Source organism: Arachis ipaensis, chromosome B2, assembly GCF_059453495.1.
Source record: "Arachis ipaensis isolate K30076 ecotype BB chromosome B2, ASM5945349v1, whole genome shotgun sequence".
NCBI lineage: Eukaryota > Viridiplantae > Streptophyta > Magnoliopsida > Fabales > Fabaceae > Arachis > Arachis ipaensis.
The window spans coordinates 108,373,668-108,396,231 of NC_142437.1; the positions used below are offsets into that span (position 1 = coordinate 108,373,668).

At 32.6% G+C, this 22,564-nt stretch overlaps 1 protein-coding gene across 6 annotated transcripts; it reads left to right on the forward strand.

Annotated features, from left to right (window-relative positions):
• The first annotated feature begins 1,795 nt into the window (after window positions 1-1,795).
• LOC110268985 (uncharacterized) lies at window positions 1,796-17,631 on the forward strand. Of its 6 annotated transcripts, none has more exons than XM_088503739.1 (14): window positions 1,809-1,952; window positions 2,051-2,208; window positions 2,319-2,406; window positions 13,340-13,721; window positions 14,098-14,223; window positions 14,454-14,579; window positions 14,872-15,203; window positions 15,318-15,714; window positions 15,819-15,905; window positions 15,976-16,107; window positions 16,608-16,742; window positions 16,834-16,937; window positions 17,034-17,109; window positions 17,209-17,631. In XM_088503739.1, the coding sequence occupies exons 4-14, from the start codon at window positions 13,716-13,718 to the stop codon at window positions 17,449-17,451; spliced, it is 1,764 nt and encodes a 587-aa protein (XP_088359865.1). In that variant the 5' UTR covers window positions 1,809-1,952; window positions 2,051-2,208; window positions 2,319-2,406; window positions 13,340-13,715; the 3' UTR covers window positions 17,452-17,631. The 6 variants fall into 6 exon arrangements, with proteins under 6 accessions (XP_088359867.1, XP_088359865.1, XP_088359866.1 ...); XM_088503740.1 differs by having other exon boundaries at window positions 2,051-2,178; window positions 2,274-2,406; XM_088503744.1 differs by having other exon boundaries at window positions 17,189-17,416.
• The last annotated feature ends 4,933 nt before the right edge of the window (window positions 17,632-22,564 follow it).

Sequence of the window (22,564 nt, forward strand, 5' to 3'; positions counted from 1 at the left end):
AAGTTGATTCAAGTTAAACAAAAATCATTTATATAATATTTGTATATTTTTTTCTTTTTTTCATGTTTCTTTTTGTCGATATAACACAAAAAGTTTTGTTAAAATGTACAAAAAATTATTAATAGAACATAAAAATTTTTATACATAGCATAAAAATTTATTAATATAGTACAAAAAAATTTTACTACACAATTCAAAATTTTCTTTTATTGCAATTGCTTTTTTATGTCTCTGATTGGAAATAGCCTTGATCTCGAACATCACCTAAGCTATTTGAGCTCCTGTCTGAACTCCCCGGTAAGCCTTCCTTCTTATCTTGCCTTCGGATGAGTGAAGTGACCCCCATTCATTCAGAGGCATGGGGCACGTTAAGTGTCTTACTTTATTTTTTATACTAAATTTTTATTTTTAATCTAATAATTTTGTGTTGAGTTCTGATAATATTTGATATCTTGAATGTATTTTGTTAGTTGGATTTTAATATTTTAAGTTTGTGATCCTTACAAAATTTATGTGCTGATGATCACAAAATTTCAATGTTGTATGCCAAAATTTTTATGTTGTGAATTAAAATTCTTATATTCAATAGTTTTGTTATTAACATATATAGAAGAAGATGATGATAACGGTGGTGGTGGTGATCGAAGACGAGAAGGATAAGAAGGAGAAAAAAAAAAAAGAGAAAGAGTAGAAAAAAGAGGAGATGACGATAATGATGATGATGATGAAAAAGGAGATGAAGAAATAAAAAAATAAAAAAAATCAAACAAAGAAAAAAGAACAAAAAGTGTGTATACATATTTACATAACTTGATTAAAAATATGCTTGACTATTTATCATTTCTAATATTCTGTTATATATGTTAATATATAAAATATAAATTAAGATTAAATTAAACTATATATATATATATATATATATATTAATTTACAAATATTCGGTGAGTGTTTTTTTGTGCGTATAGCATTTTATATTTTGCATTAGAAAAACTTTAATTTGAAACTATTGTTTCAGAATTAGAAGTTTTCAAATGAAAAATAATTATTTACTCCTTACCTTCTTATTTTAATACTTTACAAAAAATTTTGCATTATAAAATTTAAGTTTAATTATCATATAAGTTTTTATAATCTCAACAAACTTATAATAAAAATATTATATACATAAAAAAATAATCGCCAAATCAATCAACATATATTTTCATATAAATATATGTATTATTTAAAATATTTTTAATATGTATTTTGTATTTTAAATTTTCAAGTAGCATGTATTTTATATAATGACTATTTTTTGTATATACATTTTTTATTAGCTTCTTAAAATTAAAATTTTATAAATAAGTTCTTTCAATAGATAAATATTTTAATTAAATTATTATTAATTATTTTCTTTCCAAAAAAGTATAAAAATTATAAATCATTTTCTAATTAAATATTCCATAATTTATTAAACACAAAATCAAATATTTAAAAATATTTCATAATTCTTTTTAACAAAAAATAGTTAATAGTTAACAATAACTTAATTGGATTTTTTATCTGATATAAGAATTTAATTATAAATTGTAAAGACTTAATTAGAAAATTTGTAAAACTAAAAAATAGAGCTTATTTAAATCTAAAATTTATTAAAAATACTATTTGCATAAAAAAGTTAAGCACTAAATCAGTCCCATATATTTGTGCATTTACATGTGTTGTTTTTTTTAATCAAAGATAGAAATTTATTTTCATTGAATGAAAATTAAGAGTTTGGGTCAACGATGGACTACCATACAAGGAAAAAAAATTTATGAATGAGAATTGTGCTCGAAAACGTCATCTTTCTCCTTTTCCAATGCCTGGAAATCCTCCCCAAATTGAGTTGCTGCTTCCAAAATTTGTTGATGGCTTAGGCCTTCTCTTTCAAAAACTAGTTTGTTCCTTGCTATCCAAAGTTGCTACATAAGGTGAGCTACGAATTGGGTCTTTTTCCTCCTATTTTTAATTAGTTTCAAGTCTTTGATGAGCTTCAACCACTAATTTTGTATCTCTGCTGCATCATCAGTCACGGTGGGGGTTATCACGCCGGAGTTCTACCACGTCGTCATTACGTTGCTTGTGCACAACTCAATAAATAGTGCCATAGTGATTTCTTCTACTGGCCAAATCTCAAACAAATCGAGGAAATTGCAAGTAACATCTCATGGGGTCTCCTTCTTACTGGTAACCGATTATGAAATACCTTCATAGAAAAATTTTGATCTTTGCCTCTTTGGTAGGTATTTCAGGTCCCATAAGGAAGATCATTGTCTCTTTGACTTGCATTATTATAGGAGTAATTTTAACTGTGGGTGGTGAAATTCGTGGACAACCTTGTAACTCGAAGTAACAGTGTACAAACCCTTCTTCTCGAGTGATCAGGTAGGTCTGTTTTTCCATTCAATAATTTTTTTTTTTTGTAAAATTACATATGCAATTTCTTGGCTGAATTGTGCTATCACTACTTGATGATTCCATTTTTTGTGATCTATCATTAGTTATTTAACCCATTCTGCTTGTGCATTATTTGTCTAAATAATTGTGGCCAATAATGGATAATTTTTAATTCAAGTATCTATCAACACTTTCATTGAATTCCTCCTCCCTATCCTTCAAACAAGCTCTTTTTTAATAATTTTTCTTTCTTCTAGGAAACTCCTCCAACACAAGAGGGGTTATTACTTGATTTAGCCCTAAAAAAGTTTGAATACCTGAAGTATTTATTTTTGCATACTCTGTAGATTAAAGAATTAGGCTTGTTCAACAACCTAAAATCCTGTTTTCCAAGCATAGCCATATTGAATGCTCTGAGGTTCTTAAAATTTAAACCACCGAGGCATTGGTCTATAGATAACAGTTCATTTCACCCAATGTATCTTCCTCTCCTATCCCTTCTATCCCTACAAAACTGCATAATCATTTTATGTATTTCATCCATTAAGATCTTTCGGAACTTAAACAACTCAATCTATAAATAAGAATAAGGATCGTTTCTACTGCTAAAGCTTCTTGAAAACTGTATCCTTAATATAGTTAAAAGTATCCTTCTTGGGCCTGTGAACAATGGAGAGTTATCTGTCCTGGTTTCTTACATGGGGGACTTGTAGAACATCCGTCAACTGATTTCTTATGTCTCCGGTATGTTATAGCTAAAACACACTGATGACTTATTTAATGAATTGGTCACTAACCTTGTAATAGGAATGTAACACATTTAACAGATGCTAGAAATCCTCCTTTGTAGCTTTACTAAATAAAAATTGAGTTGTTCGCAAAGAATAGGTGACTAATAGTTGGGCATATGTAATTAAGTCTCAAGCCAATAATTTCTTGCCTCTGTTTTCCTCTATAAAGTAAATGGAATGGCTCATCTATGAAAAAAAAAAAGAAATAGATAAGGAGATTAAGGAGAGGATCATCTTACCACAATCTGCTATATGATTTGAAAAAATCATAAAGTTGTCCTTCTACAGTAACAGAATACGAGACTGTTATTACACACTCCTTCCTTTACTCTACCCACTTTTTGCAAAAATCTATTTTCTCTAACATAGTCCAAAGAAAACTCCACTCTACCATGTCATAAGCCTTGTTCATGTCCAGTTTGACAACTGTCTCCCTCTCTCCAAACCGTTTATTCTTTAGGAAATACATGAACTCGTGACAATTAGCACATTGTCACTGATAGGTCGGCCTTTAATGAAGGTTGTAACACCCTAATTACCCTAAGCCTTACCTCATGCCGTAAAGAAAAGGTTAATCAAAGGTTATGACAATTCTAAGACTTATACATAAGTATATATAGAAGGAATAATAATTCTAGAAACTCGATGAAGAGATAAGCTCGGAACAGAGTTTCAAAAGTGCAAAACATTCACACGAAGCTACAAATTTAAGGTGCAAGATAAGGATACAAGATAACAAGATATAAGTATTTAAGAGAGTATAATAGTCATAAGGAACTAGCCTCAACCCGCGGAGTTTAGGCCGACTAGTCAATATAAAGACATACAGAGTTTTGAAGGTTAAAACAACATATACAAAATATCTCTCTCAAAGTAAGCCTCTAAGGAAAATATAAATATAAAAGTGAGAGAACTAGTCAAAATAACCAAAATGACAACAAAATAGAATAAGGTCCTCCGCTCTACTACCATCAAGCAACTCACTGAGGTGGGTTGCGACCTAAATCTGAAAAACAACAACAAAGTATAGAATGAGAACTGGAGGTTCTCAATATGGTACAGTATCCAGTAATGTAAGATATAAGACTCCGAGATGCCAGAGGCAATCCTAGAGCTTCTTATCAATCAGATATTCAAGCGTAACGAAATAAATAACTTAAACCGTAAATAATAAACAAGGGTATCTAAACTTAGGGAGTTTCTAACTAAAACTAGTCACCGCTATCCCACAGCCTTCACCAACCTACCTTCCGTACGATCCTATCACCACCGCCTACCTAACCTCCTCAGCACCAGACAATCACAGATAATGCAAGCAAGTAATACACAGTTAATATTCAAATATAGCAAGTAATTCAAGAAGCAGTTAAGCATGTTATACAATTAGGCAAACAATACAAGTCGGTAAAGCAATCAAACATATAGAATATGCACATGATGAATGCCTGTCCTATTGGCTTCTGATATTACTTGTCGATCTATAAATGCTAACCTGACACATCCTCCCAGATGTAGCCTTCCTGCCACGCTTAGAGATATAGGCTCTGCACAGTCATACAACAGAGAAATCTGCCGTGCCGGAGATATAGGCTCCGCACACTCATGCAGTAGGGAGTCTGCTACGCTAGAGATATAGGCTCTGCACACTCATGCAGCAGGGAAGGTAGGAACAATTTGTGTTGGGCATACTCTTGCAGCAGAAAAACTGCCACGCCAAAGATATAGGCTTTGCAACTCATGCAGCAGAAAAATCTGCCACGCCGGAGATATAGGCTCCACACACTCCCATATAATCCCATAATTTTATCATTCATTTCCAAGTGCTCAACTCATCATAACCTTCATCAATCCTCAAGTTTCCCAAATTATTATTAACTCTCGTCACCTCTTAAGTCCTCTGAGTCTTCACCAATATAATACTCCGCCCGCTCACCCACAACTTCAGAATCCTAAGTCTCCGTCTTCTAAACTTATACAGAAATTCATCTATTTAAGTCTCTAACTCATTATTAATAGTAGTAGGACCTAAGCACTAGATAGCATTCTTAAACAGTATTTAAAGAATGTTTAGAAGGCTAAAGAACTTTTGAAAATGAAGAAAAATGATTTTTCAGCAAAACAAGGGTCTCGCGTACGCAAGCCTCTGTCTCGCGTACGCATGCAGTAAAAAATGGGTGGTTGCGTATGCAACCACCTGCTTACGTACGCGAGTGTCTCAACCCGAATGGATTGATCATGTCGCGTGTTAAAGTTTGTGTACACATAGTGAAAATTCACATGCTCGCGTACACAATACAGTGCTTGCATATGCGAGACTCCCAAGTAGTGGAGAATACCTGTGTCGCGTACACAGGTTTGCGTACGCATGCTGCATCAGACTCAGAAAATAAAATGCTATAGAATTTCAGTTTTTGGCACCAAACTTTAAACAGTCATAACTTCCTCTACAAAAATCTATCTTCTACAAACTTTATATCAATTTAAAGCTCTCAAAGCAATCTTTAATTTAAAACAAAGTTCATTCAATTTCAAGCTTTGAGGCTCAAGTTATAATCCATCAAAGTTCACTAGAAAGTGGTTTTTATCAAAAATTAACTAGGTTCTCAAACTTCCAAAATTCACAACCAAACTAAACCAAAGCCACACCAAACCTTAATTCACATCAGAACTTACCCTCTTTGTCTCAATTACCACTCTTATCAAATTTTCCACTCACGTCAGACAATCCTCAACTCCAAATGATCAATTTATCATATTAAAAATCATTTATCAACCAACACACTCATCAACCATCATCCTATCACTAATAATCATCACACAATTTAACATCATTCCACCTCAATATCATTCTCCAACACCATTTATCAACATCAATAACACAATTCATCAAAATAATCAAATTCATCAATTCATCATACATCCTCATTTCAACAAGTTCAGCAACCAATTCAATTCAAACCTATTCTATGGGTCACTAGCCTAAGTGTCCAGAAATATTATATTTTACATAGAGAAAACCGAAACTATACCTTGTCCGATCCTCAATATGCACACCGTACCAAGATTGAAATCCAACAAGATTTCAATCACCAACACTACTTCCAAAAGGCCACAATCAACTCCACAATCAAGCTATACATCATATATTTTTACCACAAATCAATCTAGGATTTCATATACATAAAACCACAAGGAAAAAGAATACACTCATCTTACCCAATAGAATTAGGGGTAAAACACAACAATACTCCAATGCTATATCACCCATAAACAATCAAAATCATAAAACTTCTTTAAAACCCAAACCTAAAAATGTGGAACCTGTTAGGGCTGAGAAAGGGAGTTTGAAACGTGATTTCTTACCAGAAATGCTTAAATAGAAATGACGGGCTCAACAAGAGTTTCACGTGGCCGTAAACGGCACGCGAATCGAAGTATCGTAGCTCGAGTTACAAGCAAAAGAAGTTGAATGTGAATAGTGCCACTCTTCTTCTTCTCCTCTCGATTCTCAGTTGTGATTTGTGTTGGTGGGAGAGTTATGAGGCTGAAAGGATTCACTAAGTGGTTATATATATGTTGGGCTTAGGCCCGGTCCAAACTGTTAGCGTTTTTAACCCATTTGACCTACTTTGGGCCAAAACCTTTGGAATTAGTGCTCGGTTTTCAATTCTAAAAGTTTTCCTAAGATTTCCTACTGTTTTTATTATTCTTACACAGTACCAAACAGACTTAAGCCGTTTCTGCCGGCTAAATTACCGGTACACGTTTTACGCAATTTTCCGCTAAAAATTACATTTTTCAACTCAGAAAAATCACTGAACTTAAATCTCACCGTTAAATTTCTAAATTAAGACTTCTAATTTCTCGAACCTATTCCGGGCGATTAAATTATTTTATATTATCTAAACGGTCGATAGAAATTATGGTTCTTACATTCTCCCCTCCTAATAAGGAATTTTGTCCCCAAAATTCAAGTCGTTGGCAAACGGACAAAGGTTGTACATCTCCATCTCTGATTTGAGTCCCCACACGCCTTCCGCTGCGTCACTCTGATTATCTGTCCTTAAGAATTCGAATTACTCAGCCACATCCATCAAAAGCCTCATTCTCTATTGGTCCCTCTAACGAATCTCTAAGTTTGACCAAACTTACGACAACCATCCATAAGATAAAACTAAGCCAAATGGGTCCTATTAACATATCATAACAACTTTATATGCTTACGTCTCATTAGCAGATCCGACTCCATCACCTCCCTTGCATCCATAGTTAATACTCGGCCTGGTTGCTGACTCCTACCCACATCTCGGTTCCTCCCACGGCGGCAATACATGGATATATGTCCAGGACGCCCACAAGTATAGCATAGACGACTTTCCCTCATCTGGTGAAACTGAGTATTACTATCCCTTTTGAAGTTTCCTTGACCTTGAAGATGCTGAGGAGTGTGTCCATCTTTCTTAAAGTTCTGTCTCCTTGGTCCAAGCTAATCACCACGAGCTCGATTGTCAGTATAACCACGACTTCCTCTCGCCTCAGCTACCTTCTTGGCACAGTCCTCCATAACTCGCGCTTTGTTCACTAGTTCCAAGAACATTCTTATCTCCAAGGGAGCTACAGTAGTCATGATGTCGTCCTTGAGGCCTCCTTGGTACTTGATACATTTCCAACTCTCATAGGATTCAGGGGCTCCCTGACAGACCCTTTAGAGCCTACAGGCTCTTCAAATTTGCTTGTGTACTCTGCTACTGACATTGAGCATTGCTTCAGCTGCATAAGCTCTAATTCATTTGCTTCTCTCACCGATTCCGAGAAATACTTCTTATAGAACGACGTTTGAAACACATCCCAAGGAATTTCTACATTCGGAAGTCGCAGCAACTGGAACTCTTCTTGCCACAAATGTTGTGCCTCTCCTAACAGCTGATAGGCTGCAAACTCCACGTATTGATTAACCGGGACACGTTGAGCCTGTAGTGCACGCTCCATAGCTTGAAACCAGTTGTCCGCTTCAGTTGAGTTGGTCAAACCTCTAAAAGTCGGTGGATGAACTTTCATAAATGAAGCCAAAGTCATCGGAGTACCTCCCAAGTCATTATCATCTCTATCTCCATTTCTATTTCCGTTTTCCGCTGGTTGACCCAATCTCTACATAGCTTGCAAAGTCGCAGCAGCATTCGCCTCCATAGTATTAGCCAAGTTGGTCATCGCCGCCCTAAACTTGGCATGGTTGTCAGCCGGTCGGTCATTCTCAGTCCCTCCCCGTGTACAAGTACGACCTCGCCTGCCTGTCCACACCAAATAGTCGATATCAAGGTGATCAGTCTCAATATCAAAAGCCTAGTACTTCAATTATCCCAAAAAGGCACTCACAAACAAGCATGATATACAATATCAAGTAGATAACATAAATAGCATGAAATAAAAAGACACAGAATATGCAATGAAGCACAATCGGTCCATCCCTCAGGCTCACGAGGATGAACCGCTCTGATACCACTAAATGTAACACCCTAATTACCCTAAGCCTTACCTCATGCTGTAAAGAAAAGGTTAATCAAAGGTTACGACAATTCTAAGACTTATACATAAGTATATATAGAAGAAATAATAATTCTAGAAGCCTGATGATGAGATAAGCTCAAAAATAGAGTTTCAAAAGTGCGAAACGTTCACACAAAGCTACAAATTTAAGGCGCAAGATAAGGATACAAGATAACAAGATATAAGTATATAAGAGAGTATAATAGCCATAAGGAACTAGTCTCAACCCGCGGAGTTTAGGCCGACTAGTCAATATACAAACATACAGAGTTTTGAAGGTTAAAATAGCATATACAAAATATCTTTCTCAAAGTAAGCCTCTAAGGCAAATATAAATACAAAAGTGAGAGAACTAGTCAAAATAACCAAAATGACAACAAAATAGAATAAGGTCCTCTGCTCTGCTACCATCAAGCAACTCACTGAGGTGGGTTGCGACCTACATCTGAAAAACAACAACAAAGTATGGAATGAGAACTGGAGGTTCTCAGTTTGGTAACAATGCCCAGTAATGTAAGATATAAGACTCCGAGATGCCAGAGGCAATCCTAGAGCTTCTTATCAATCAGATATTCAAGCTTAACGAAATAAATAACTTAAACCATAAATAATAAACAAAGGTATCTAAACTTAGGGAGTTTCTAACTAAAACTAGTCATCGCTGTCCCACAGCCTTCACCAACATACCCTCCATGCGATACCATCGCCACCGCCTACCTAACCTCCTCAGCACCAGACAAGCATAGATAATGCAAGCAAGTAATACACAGTTAATATTCAAATATAGCAAGTAATTCAAGAAGCAGTTAAGCATGTTATACAATTAAGTAAACAATACAAGTCGGCAAAGCAATCAAACATATAGAATATGCACATGATGAATGCTTGTCCTATTAGCTTGTGATATCACTTGTCGGTCTATAAATGCCAACCCAACACATCCTCCTAGATGTAGCATTCCTGCCACAACCAAAGATATAGGCTCTGCACATTCATGCAGCAGAGAAATCTGCCACGCTGGGATATAGGCTCCGCACACTCATTCAGCAGGGAGTCTGCTACGCCAGAAATATAATGAGAATTCACATGCTCGCATACGCAACATAGTGCTCGCGTACGCAAGACTCCCAGGCAGTGGAGAATACCCACGTCACGTGCACAGGTTCGCGTACGCATGCTGCATCAGGCTCAGAAAATAAAATGCTGCAGAATTCAGTTTTTGGCACCAAACTTTAAACAGTCATAACTTCCTCTACAAAATATCATTTTCTACAAATTTTATATCAATTTAAAGCTCTCAAAGCAGTCTTTAATTTAAAATAAAGTTCATTCAATTTCAAACTTTGAGGCTCAAGTTATGATCTGTCAAATTTCACTAGAAACTAACTAGGTTCTCAAACTTCCGAAATTCACAACCAAACTAAACCAAAATGACACCAAACCTCAATTCACATCAGAACTTACCCTCTTTGTCTCAATTACCACTCTTATCAAATTTTTCACTCACGTCATACAATCCTCAACTCCATATGATCAATTTATCATATTAAAAATCATTTATCAACCAACACACTCATCAACCATCATTCTATCACTAATAATCATCACACAATTTAATATCATTCCACCTCAATATCATTCTCCAACACTATTTATCAACATCAAGAACACAATTCATCAAAATAATCAAATTCATCAATTCATCATACATCCTCATTTCAACAAGTTCAGTAACCAATTCAATTCAAACCTATCCTATGAATCACTAGCCTAAGTGTCCAGAAATATTATACTTTACATAGAGGAAACTAAAATCATACCTTGGTCGATCCCCAATATACACACCATATCAAGATTGAAATCCAACAAGCCTTCAAACACTAACACTACTTCTAAAAGGCCACAATCAACTCCACAATCAAACTATACATCATATATTTTACCACAAATCAATCTAGGGTTTCATATACAAAAAACCACAAGGAAAAAGAATACACTCACCTTACCCAATGGAATTAGGGGCGAAACACAACAATATTTCAATGCTATATCACCCCTAAACAATCAAAATCACAAAATTTCTTTAAAACCCAAACCTAAAAATGTGGAAACTATTAGGGCTGAGAAAGGGAGTTTAAAATGTGATTTCTTACCATAAATGCTTAAGTAGAAATAACGGGCTCAGCAAGAATTTCGCGTGGTCGCAAACAGCACGCGAATTGGAACACCGTAGCTCGAGTTACAAGCAAAAGAAGTTGAATGTGAATAGTGCCACTCTTCTTCTTCTCCTATCATTTCTCAGCTGTGATTTGTGTTGGTGGGAGAGTTATGAGGCTGAAAGGCTTCATTAAGTGGTTATATATATGTTGGGCTTAGGACCAACTTGGGCTCCGTCCAACCCGTTAGCATTTTTAATCAATTTGGCCCACTTTAGGCTAAAACCTTTAGAATTAGTGCCCAATTTTCAATTCTAAAATTTTTTCTAAGATTTCCTTATATTTTTATTATTCTCACACAGTACCGGATAGACTTAAGCCGTTTCTGCCAGCTAAATTACCGGTATGTGTTTTTACACAATTTTCCGCTGAAAATTACATTTTTCCATTCAGAAAAATTCACCGAACTCAAATTCACCGTTAAATTTCTAAATTAGGACTTCTAATTTCTTGAACCTATTTCTGGAGATTAAATTATTTTATATTATCTAAACGGTCGATAGGAATTACGGTTCTTACAAAGGTGCTTTGGTTGGGACTAATAATTTTATCCATGACATTCTACAACCTATAAACCAGAATTTTAGAAATAATTTTATAGAAGATATTGCTCAAACTAATAGAGTGAATTTGCTTTATAGTATCAGCATTAGGAACCTTTGGTATCAAGAAAAAAAGAGTATGATTAAAAGTTCTCAATAAATGAACCCTCCCTAAGAGAAACTAAATATTGTCTGTATCACATTAGCTCTTACAATATCCCAAAAAAATGATAAAACTTTATAGTAAAACCATACTTAGGCAGAAAAAGTATTAATGGAAAAATATTTCTTACATGCTTTATTATAACAGTCATATTAAATCTTCTATTTGTGCTTGTTTCAATTTTTTAGAAAAACATCCTCTAATTCAATCGTAAGGTCCTTTCAGTTAGAGGATTTGAATAGATCCTCAAAGTAATTCTAAGTAATAATCTATATTTCCTGCTGGATTAGAGCTACTTCCCCATTCTTCATTTATCAATATGGTTATTTGATTCTTTCTATTCCTAGTTTGGAACTTGGAATGAAAAAACTATTATTATCACCCCACCTAAGTCATTGAACCCCAAACTTTTCCTTCCAATGTCGTTTCTCCATTATATAGGGCTCCTCCAACTCCTCCTCTAATTGTTGAATAGTCATTCCATTCACCGCTATGCCTTTTCCCTTCTCCTCTTCGAGCTTTCTAGAGAGTAGGAAAATTTGGGTTTGTGAGTTTGGGCTAGTAGTTTTTTGCAAACTAACAATGGCATGCATGCATAGTTTCTACATTGGGGATCCTTCAATTCTTTCACCAAGCTGATCACTTTGTTCTCTTTGTACTATCACTTCTGAAACCTAAATCTCCTCTTAGATTTGAGGAATGATGCATCAGAATTTAGGAGCAATGAACAATGATTTGATTCAACTTCATTTAGATGCGTGAGTAAGTCCCCCAAACAAGAATTCTTTCATTGATTAGACACTGATCCCGATCTAATCTCTCTTTAATTAGTGCACTACCAAATTGTCTATTAGACCAGGTATACTTTGGGCCTTCAAACCTAATCACACAGAGGCTTCCTCCATTAATAAAATCCATGAAATTCTGAATTGAAGTTGTCGATTTGACCCTTCTACCTTCTTTCTCATGTTGCACCATAATTGCATTAAAATGACCAATTACTAGCTTGCACTCACCACACAAATCAAGACCTCTAGTATTTAATTGAATTGCTTATTTCTCAGCCTATCATCAGTGCTTAAATACACCCCAATCATATCGTATACTTTCTGCTATCTAGGATCTTCCCATTTCTTCAAGGAATGGGTTTTATAAAACTCTTTCATGATTTGAACTATCATGGGTTTTTCCAAACCCCAACAATTCAACACGATCATCTTCATGGAGCTTTGGGTGCCTCTTATCGGGTGACAGGTCTTCTTTTTCCCTATCATTATATATATTTGTCCATACTATCAAAATTTTGTGGATCCGTTACTAATGTTTGGTATTGGTATGGTTTGTGCTATGGTTTCGTGTGTGTTTGCATGGCCTTAGTTCCACAATTTTTGTTTTTAAGAATGTCGACGGGGCTTGTTGAAGAGGGATTGAAGAAATTGTTTCAATGTTATGCATCTAAATCTATGAGAAACTTTGCAGAGTCATTCAAGCATCTGGTCATTGGTATAGGAAAACTCGAGTGTATTGTGTATCTTAATTTTCAATAACTGGTTCAAGGAATCAATCAACATTAGCCATTTGGATAGGTATTTTCTCATGTTGACAATACTCAACATTGTGTTCCTTATTCTTTTCGCATTGTATTACTTTGTGTATGTATACAAGAATGAGTTTTCGGAGGACGAAGAAGAAATAACAATGGAGGAATTAATATTGGATCATGTTCTACAATCAAACTCAGACGAAGCAGCAAATGAAATAGAGAAAAATTTGTCAATGGCAATGGCCCCAAAGGGGATGGAGAAGCAAATGGAAGTGAGAAAAATTTGGCAGTTGGTGAAGTGTCGATGGTTCTTGAAGATGATATGGAAATTGAGATGAAGCAAAGATTACAGAATGTTCATAAAATAGACTCATCAACTGAAGGAGATGCAAGAGAGGAAAGTTCGCAAATTTGGGAAGGGCCAATGGTGATGTTTGAAGGGAATTTTGAAGGAGATCTCAAAAATAATCAAGTAGTTTGTCATGAAACCGCAGGGACATGATGGTATATATATATATATATATAAGGAAACAGAAAGTATAAGAACTAACTTTTAGAACATATATTAGGAAAGAGAAAATTCTTAAGTTTATAATTTAGAATTTAGAATTAAATGTTCATGATTTAAGTTCTGAAATTTAAGATAAATAAAATAAATTTAAAAAATTGGTCGAAAAAAGTTAGTTTTTTAACATTATTCATTAGAAAATTAATTTTTAATTAATTAATATTAGACAAGTTTTTATTGTAAACTAGGGCTTCGGTAATACTAAACTATGATACCTACCTTACACGTGAATAGTATGATTTTAAATTCGTAGATTTTTTCCAAATCTAATCTCATGATCACTTTCTGATAAATTGTATATTTGAAAATCAGGGATGCATTGGAGACAAAATGGAAAAAGGTGAAGACCTTAAGGGCCGAGCAAGTAAGAAATCAACACAATCACACTCTAAGGAAGCACACCAACGGAGGGCACACAAAACTTCAACACCTTCTATGGTAAGTACTTAGTGGAATTTGGGTAAGCTATGCTGATTATCTTTCATGTAAAACAAAGATGCCAGCTTTAATTAGGTAGATTATTTGCTAGTTTGGTGTATGTTTCTCTAAGTGTAAAAGTGGTTCTCTATTTCGATAATGCATTAGATATACAGCATGGTTTCCATTCTAGTGTTCCTATGTGAATAATTACACGGTTATTCTTTGATTTTTTGGATGTATTTGAATAGGAAAGCACATGTGCTAGAGAGATGGAGGAGGGAGCCATAAAAAGACAACCCCGTAAGACCACTAAACCACCACCATCGAGGCTAGGCCGCAAAGAACCATCGGAAAAACACTCAGTGATGCATAATGTGAGTCCTACTTATTGTTTGTATATGTTCGGCTCCTAACATCATGACTTGAGTTCATGATATGATTTATTGGAATTGCATTTATGTTTTTGACAACTAAAATATAACGGATGTTCAGTTCATCAGGTATATGGATGGTCATGTTAATTCTTACCTGGATGTTCATTTTGACATTATGTTAATTGTTTTATCTTCCTTAATTTCGATTCAAATTCTCTTGCTTTATTGTATGTTCGTTTATAAATACGTTTCTTGTTTCTATTTTGTGCTCCGTTCGATATTAAAAACGCAGAAAAACAGGAAAGCTACCACGAGAAAGGTGCGCATTGTCAAAGGCAAATCATGGACAGACAGCACAAAATCACCTATAGAGGGAGCTGCCTCAAAGCCGAAGGAGACACATTTAATAGCTACCGACTCTGATGAGGAGGATAATGAGCCAATCGCTAAGAGAATGTGCCGCCTACTTCAACATGTGGGAAGCCCACAAGATGAGAAACAAGCCAATGACGAGGTCAATGTCAATCATGAGAAAACTCCTACAAAACTGTTAGTTACCAATGATCGCACTCCAACCATTCTATCAACAGCAGTAGTACCACTTGAAGGATATGATTTTGAGAGGCAAGTTCTTTGTGACAAAATCTGTTGTTTGTCCATGTTGCATATGCTATCATTCTAATTACTTTGAATGAATGAAGTGTTACTTTTATCTAAAATCTGTTGCTTTTTTCGCAGCGACCCTAGCATTTTGTCCTTGCGGTGCCCGGAAAGTGAAAAACTGTGGAAAAACAATGAACAAGGTCGGCACACAAGGCCGATAAGCCTGGAACCGATCCAAATTATGCTGCCAAAGATTTTACATTGCCACACACCGAGTCCAACACGACCTAGCTTCTCTTTTAGGTTGACTCAGTTAAGAAAGACACCCACCCCATCCCCTACTCCATTAGTACATCTGAGACTTAAGAGTTTAAAGTTGGACAAGAGTAAAGAGAAACTAGTCCAAGGATGGATTCTGAATACGTCCCTCGACAAAGAGCAGCCCTTGGCAAAGTACGAAAGTAGACCGTATCTAGTATTGCTCAGGAAGGACCTATGGACGTTGAAAGCCCGTAGCTGGGTCAACAACAACGTATGTAAATAAAATTAAGTTCTATTTAAATTCATTGCATTGCTACCATGTGTTACATCTTTAATTGTATGGCCTAATATGTACGTGTAAACTTCATCGGGCAGATCATACTATGGATGTGCTACATATTCAACGGAACAGCGTCATCGAGATTTAGACGTGATTTTTACTGCGTGTCTCCGGGGATATTAGTAATCAACCTAAAGTCTAATTTCACTCTTAAAAAACTTGTGAGCATACTGACTGTTGATGGTTTAATAGGAAACGGTCATGCACCAACGAAATCTGGATGCCTTTCATGATACGGCAATTCCGGTGTATATAGGGTTGGGTGCAAACTTCGGTGAGGACACTAGATTCTTCAACAAAGTCGAAGCAGCTAGGAGAAAATGGGTGAGCCAAAACTAACTAAACTATTCAATATTACACCGTATTTGCATGAATTCAAATTATCTATCCGTGTTAACTGATTTATATATTTGCTGAATTTCTCACGCTTATGTTTGACTATACTAGTAATCTTGTATTATTCAAATTGCTACTTGTTAATTATCACATGAGCTGGATGGTCATTTTTACCAGGTATGGGATATTAATCTCTTTGCAACTCTAGTGTATGCGTATTTAGTAATACAAATACCATGGTACTTTAATTGATGGATTCCACATCCAATAGACCTCCTGGTAGCTGTTGTTTAATTTGGTTTTGGCTTAACTTCATTTTAGTGAATTTGTTAGGTAATGTCCTCTTTGGTGTTTGAGTTAATTTAAAAACAGTTTAATCTTGTGTTGAATGTGGTTGATTTGAAACAATTAAATAAGGCGCACTAGCATGAATGAATTAAACAATTGTCATGTCTTAAACGTTTTGGTCCATGTGTTTTTTGCTGTAGTGGTTGATTCCCATATGTTTGAACAACCATTGGTGCCTCTATGCGTTTGAGGTGGCCAAAAAAAGGATGCTGGTACTCGATCCTATGCATTCTGAGGCACCCGATGCTGGTCGGAATAAATTGGATGCATATGCGGTAAAAAAAGATCTCCCGTGTACCGCGTTAATATTATTTCTCATTTTAACCTTTATCATATCATCACCCTATAACTGAAGTTGTTTTATAGGGGAGACTGGTTGAAGACATGGCCAAAGTTGCCATCCCATCGTACGAGCGCACCACGCATGGCCCGCCTCGTGCATACGCCAAAGTCCCTAAGCAACCAAATAGGTGAGTTGCACCAAAACGCACCTATTTATGTATTTGTCATGAACTGTATATACATGCATAGCATCCCAATAAATTCAATCTTCTTAATTTATGCAGCTATGATTGTGGCATTTATGTCATAAAATTTATGGAGAGGTGGACTGAAGACGGTCAACTTGATGCATGGGACAATGTGAGCTTACCAAAACTTCTAAACTTATTGTATGTAATGTGCAATAATCATTTGTTTGATGCTTCTAACCCGTCACTAGCTACGAAATTTACCATACAGGATATTCTTAGGTCAATTAGGTCGGAGTTGATGCTAGACATCGTTATGGGTCCACGAAATTCATTGGTTGATCAGGTGCGAACGTTATTGGAAGCTAAAGATGTACCTATACACCGCAATCATCCAAGAAACAAGTGTAAGGAGGTCAGCACACCATTCACAGCACCAAGAACAAGAACTCTGGTACAGCAGGCCAAAGGATTACCCATGAAAAGAACTGATAAAGGGAGAAAAAATAGCTGAATAAATTTGAATAGTACAATTCACTTTGGCACATTTTATTTGTTGAATAGTTGGATTTTTTTTAAAGCAAAGGGTGATGTTTTGCTAGTCACAATTACATAGGTGTTGTATTCTTTTTGTGAAACTCTGTGATTCTGTTTCAAAATTGGCAAAATTTGAGGTGGATCTAAATTCAACAAACGACCATCCACATAGTTATTAGAATAACTATCTGAGTACTTAGTGAAATGAACATCCAGCATTTGTTAACTGTACATGCTTAAATTGTATCAAACAAAATAACCATCTAATTAAGAATTAAAATAACTATATGCATACCTATTGAATTGAACATCCAACATACTTTACTTGTACTTACTTAAACTAACCATCCTCATAAGAATTACATAAGGAAATGTTTATGTTGAAGAAGAACGAACAAGGAGAAGTTTACACTAAAAGTCTGTTATAAGTAGCACGTGACTCTAAATCACTTTGTTGAACTTGGTTAATGAAATCACTTGGATGTAAAGTATTTCTGATAAAATTTATGTTTTTTTATAAGATGGAGACTCACGTGCAGTTGTTTTTACGTGAAATTGATAGTTAAGAATGGTTAGATAATTTTACATGTTTAATTTGGCTAATTTAGAGTCTAACGGTTCTTAACTATTAACTTCACATTAAGATAACTACACGTGAGTTTCTACCTTCTTATAAATCTCAAATATTCGAATAAAATTATCGAAACATAAAGGTACTTTTGATTTTAGAAATAAAAACCAAACAAAAACAAGAACAAGAACATTTGTCGGTGTGAGAGTTCTTAGGTTGCGTTTGGTTCTGTGAACAGAACAAAACAAGATATTGAGAACAAGACACAAAATGCATGCAGATATACAAAAGTTAGTGTTCTTATATATTATATGGTGATAAATTAAAATAAATGATAAAATTCTAATTTATTTTTATTCAAATAATTTAAGAAAAAAATATAATAATAAAAAATATAATTATAAAAAATTAATAAAAATAATAAAAAAATAAATTGTATCACTTATTAGTGTTTTTATATTTTTTTGTCAAAATAAATATAAAATATAATAATTTAATATTTTTAAATATAATATTTTTATCTATATATTTCACCTGCTAAATACGATTTTATATCTCCATATCCCTATGTTAATATTTAATACTTATAATATAAGCAAGGTGAAAACTTAGGTGAAGTCGACTTTACGTAAAGTTGATACCTGAAAGCTGTTAGATAAAAATTTAGTCAAATCAGTCAAATCATCTAACGACTCTCAGATATCAACTTCACGTGAAGTCGACTGCACATGAGTTTCCACCTATAAACAAACACCGCCTTAGGCACTTAGGCATTTAGCCATTTAGTGAGCACAAGGAACTAACGTCTAACTAGTAACTGCCAAGAAACGCCTTTTAGAACCAAATATTAATGCTTTTTCGTCAATGTTTACATGCACCTGTCTTTTATCTCATTTCGGCAATAAAAGAAGTCTATGATTAAATAAAAAAAATAATATTTATATTATTTTTATGGTGAATGTTATCCAATTCCCTCTAAAATAACATATAAATTATTTTTCATTATGTGTCACATTGTAATTGGTCCTTGTCTTAACCATAGTTGGAGCGCCAACGTCATCGCCATCTACTGTCCTCCCACACAACCTCTCTTCCCAGTATAGCCAGCGCCTCTTTTTGCCATGGATCACTTCTTACCCATATAATTAATGGTTAATTTGATTATTAAATTTTTTTATTAAAAAATATATCTTTATTTAATTACGTGATGGAACATATATTTATATATAAAATATAATTAAATAATAAAGTACGAATAAATTAAAAATTAAAAGAATAAAAATACTATAAAAAATACTTGTAAGAAAGTTAGATTTTATCATTTTAAACTTGTGTTATTAATTTTAACAATTTATTTTTTTTAAAAATAATTTATGTACGATAAAAATATGTTTTTTCTGATTTTAATTATACTTTTAAGTACTCTAAATAGAGTTATTATATTATATTATATTTTACATATGAATATATGTTCTATCGTGTAATTAAATAAAGATTTGTTTTAATAAAAAAATTTAATAATCAAACTAAACATTACTTAGGTATGTATTTCATATTTATCTGGGTTTTTTATTTAAATAAAATATTTGGGCTCCTATATTACCTGATTCCTCTAAATGATTTTTTTGAACGTGAATCTCCTAAACTATATAATATATAAATCGTCATAGGGTTGTGTGTTTTAATGAATACATAAATCATTGTACTCTGGGACGATTTATGCATGAATTGCATAGGTGAATAAGGCATAAATCGTCCCATCCCACTGTGTGTTACAAATAACACGTAAATCGTCCTACCCTAGGATGATTTATGCATTTTAACCTAAAACACTCTACTCTAGCACGATTTACGTGCTTCTTCCTAACCCTCTACCCCTAGCACGATTTACGTGCAAATCCCAAATCCACATGTCCCTAGGACGATTTTTATTTGTATTTAACAATAATTTTTTTAATTTAAAAATTAATTTCTAATCAACATTTAACACTTGATTATTAGTAAAAATTATATATTAATTTTATAAAAAATATAAAATAATATATACCATTTTTAAAAATTAATCATTTAATCTTTGATTTTTTAGAAAATAATAATTAATTAATACAAATAATATTTTAAAAACTTAAATTTTGGAAACAAAATAAAATTATTTTAAATATTTTAACATTTTAAAATAATTTTTTTAGTTACAAAAATTCTTATATTTTGTGACAAACAAATAACTTGTTACAAACAATATTAAATTTTGTGACAAATTAATTTTTTATTACAAAATAATCAGAGTTTTTAAAATAAATGAATATTTTGTTACAAAATATTTTGAACGTTTGCAACAACACAGCGATTCATTACAAAAGCCAAAATAATTTGTAACAAAAAAATCAAATTATTACAAAATATCAAAACGTTTTGTAACAAATTGTATTATTGTTATAAAATATTATTATTATGTAACTAATCACTAATTTTTGTTACAAAAATTAATTTTTTGTAACAATTTTAAATTTGTTACAAATTTTTTGTTACAAATATTTTATTTTCTTATAGTATATATATAATCAAGCCCATAATGTGATTTACATAAATATTTGTGTAGTAGAATATTCTAGAATAAATAAATAAGTCAACACAATATAAATTTGATGAATAAATATATGAAAATTAACTTTAATTAATATTAGTTTATTTTTTATTGTAAATTAATTTTTTATTTTTATTTTTTTAAATTTAAAATTTAAAATTTAAAATAAAAATAAATTAAAAAAAATTGTAATTTAAAAAATTAACTTTTTAATTACACTCAAATTTGATATAGTAGTAAATATGGTGTGATTGCATCAAAAAATAGTTGTCATATATTAAAGAAACACATGTCTTTTTACTCTAGATGAGTTAGAATTCGAATTACACATAAAAATTTTCACATAAATCGTCCTAGGAGTTTGTGGGTTTGGGATTTGCACGTAAATCGTGTTAGGAGGTAGAGGGTTAGGAAGAAGCACTTAAATCGTGCCAGGGTAGAGTGTTTTAGGTTAAAATGCATAAATCATCCTAGGCTAGGACGATTTACGTGTTATTTGTAACACACAGTGGGCTGGGACGATTTATGCCTTATTCACCTATGCAATTCATGCATAAATCGTCCCAGGATACAATGATTTATATATTCATTAAAACACACGACCCTAGGACGATTTATATATTATATGGTTTAGGGGATTCACGTTCAAAAAAACTATTTAGGGGAATCAAGTAATATAGAAGTCCAAATATTTTATTTAAATAAAAAACCCTATTTATCTCTTAAATATTTATACAATTTATTTTTTAAACTGTTATATTGGTCTCTTCTCTAATATAATACAAAAAATAAATTTTCATAAAAATAATTTGTTTAATTATTAATTAAATAATAAAGTACTAATAAATTAAAAATTAAAAAAATAAAAATACTATAAAAAATACGGTAAAAAAATTGAATTTTATCATTTTAAATTTCTGTTATTAATTTTAATAATATATTTATTTTTTAAATAATATATGTATGATAAAAAAATATGTTTATTTGTTTGGAGTACAAATTTTATTATTATATTGGTATGTTCATGATTTTAATTATACTTTTAAATACTTTGAATAGATTTATTTTATTATATTATATTTTACATATAAATATATGTTCCATCACGTAATTAAATAAAGATATATTTTTTTAATAAAAAAATTTAATAACCAAATTAACCATTAATTATGTGGGTAAGAAGTGATCCATGACAAAAAGAGACGCTGGCTATACTGGGAAGAGAGATTGTGTGGGAGGGCAGTAGATGGCGATGACATTGGCGCCCCAACTATGGTTAAGATAAGGACCAATTACAATATGACACATAATGAAGGGTAACTTACATGTTATTTTAGAGGGGGTTGGGTAGCATTCACCTATTTTTATATATTTTTTATGGTGTAAATAAAAATTAAATATTTTATTTTTATCAACTATTTTTAATATAAAAAATAAAAAAATATACAAAAAAATCATATAGATTATCGTGTGAAAATGTACGAAAAGTCCAATCCCATTAACGGTTGATGTTCTATCTATCCACCACATATACTCGATAACCTGAGTTATTTTAGTTTTTATAAATAACAAACGACAATTACGTTAGAGTCTTATTAACATTATTTTATTTGATTAAGTTAACATTAATCGAACAGAAAGATTTCGGAGCTAACATCTATTATATATTATTAATTTTATAACTAAAATATATTATATATTATTTTTTATTATAATTAATTTTTTTTATTTTTCTCATTTTTTCATATATTTTATCTCTCATTCTCTCTTATATATATTATTATTAATGGCTAATTATAAATTTAATAATCAAAACATATAATATAACATTTTCTAATTACATTAAAATTATATTAAAATTTAAAATTTAAAATTAAAATATAGTTATATTATAAATTATTAACTAATTTAATGACTAAAATATGTCACATATAA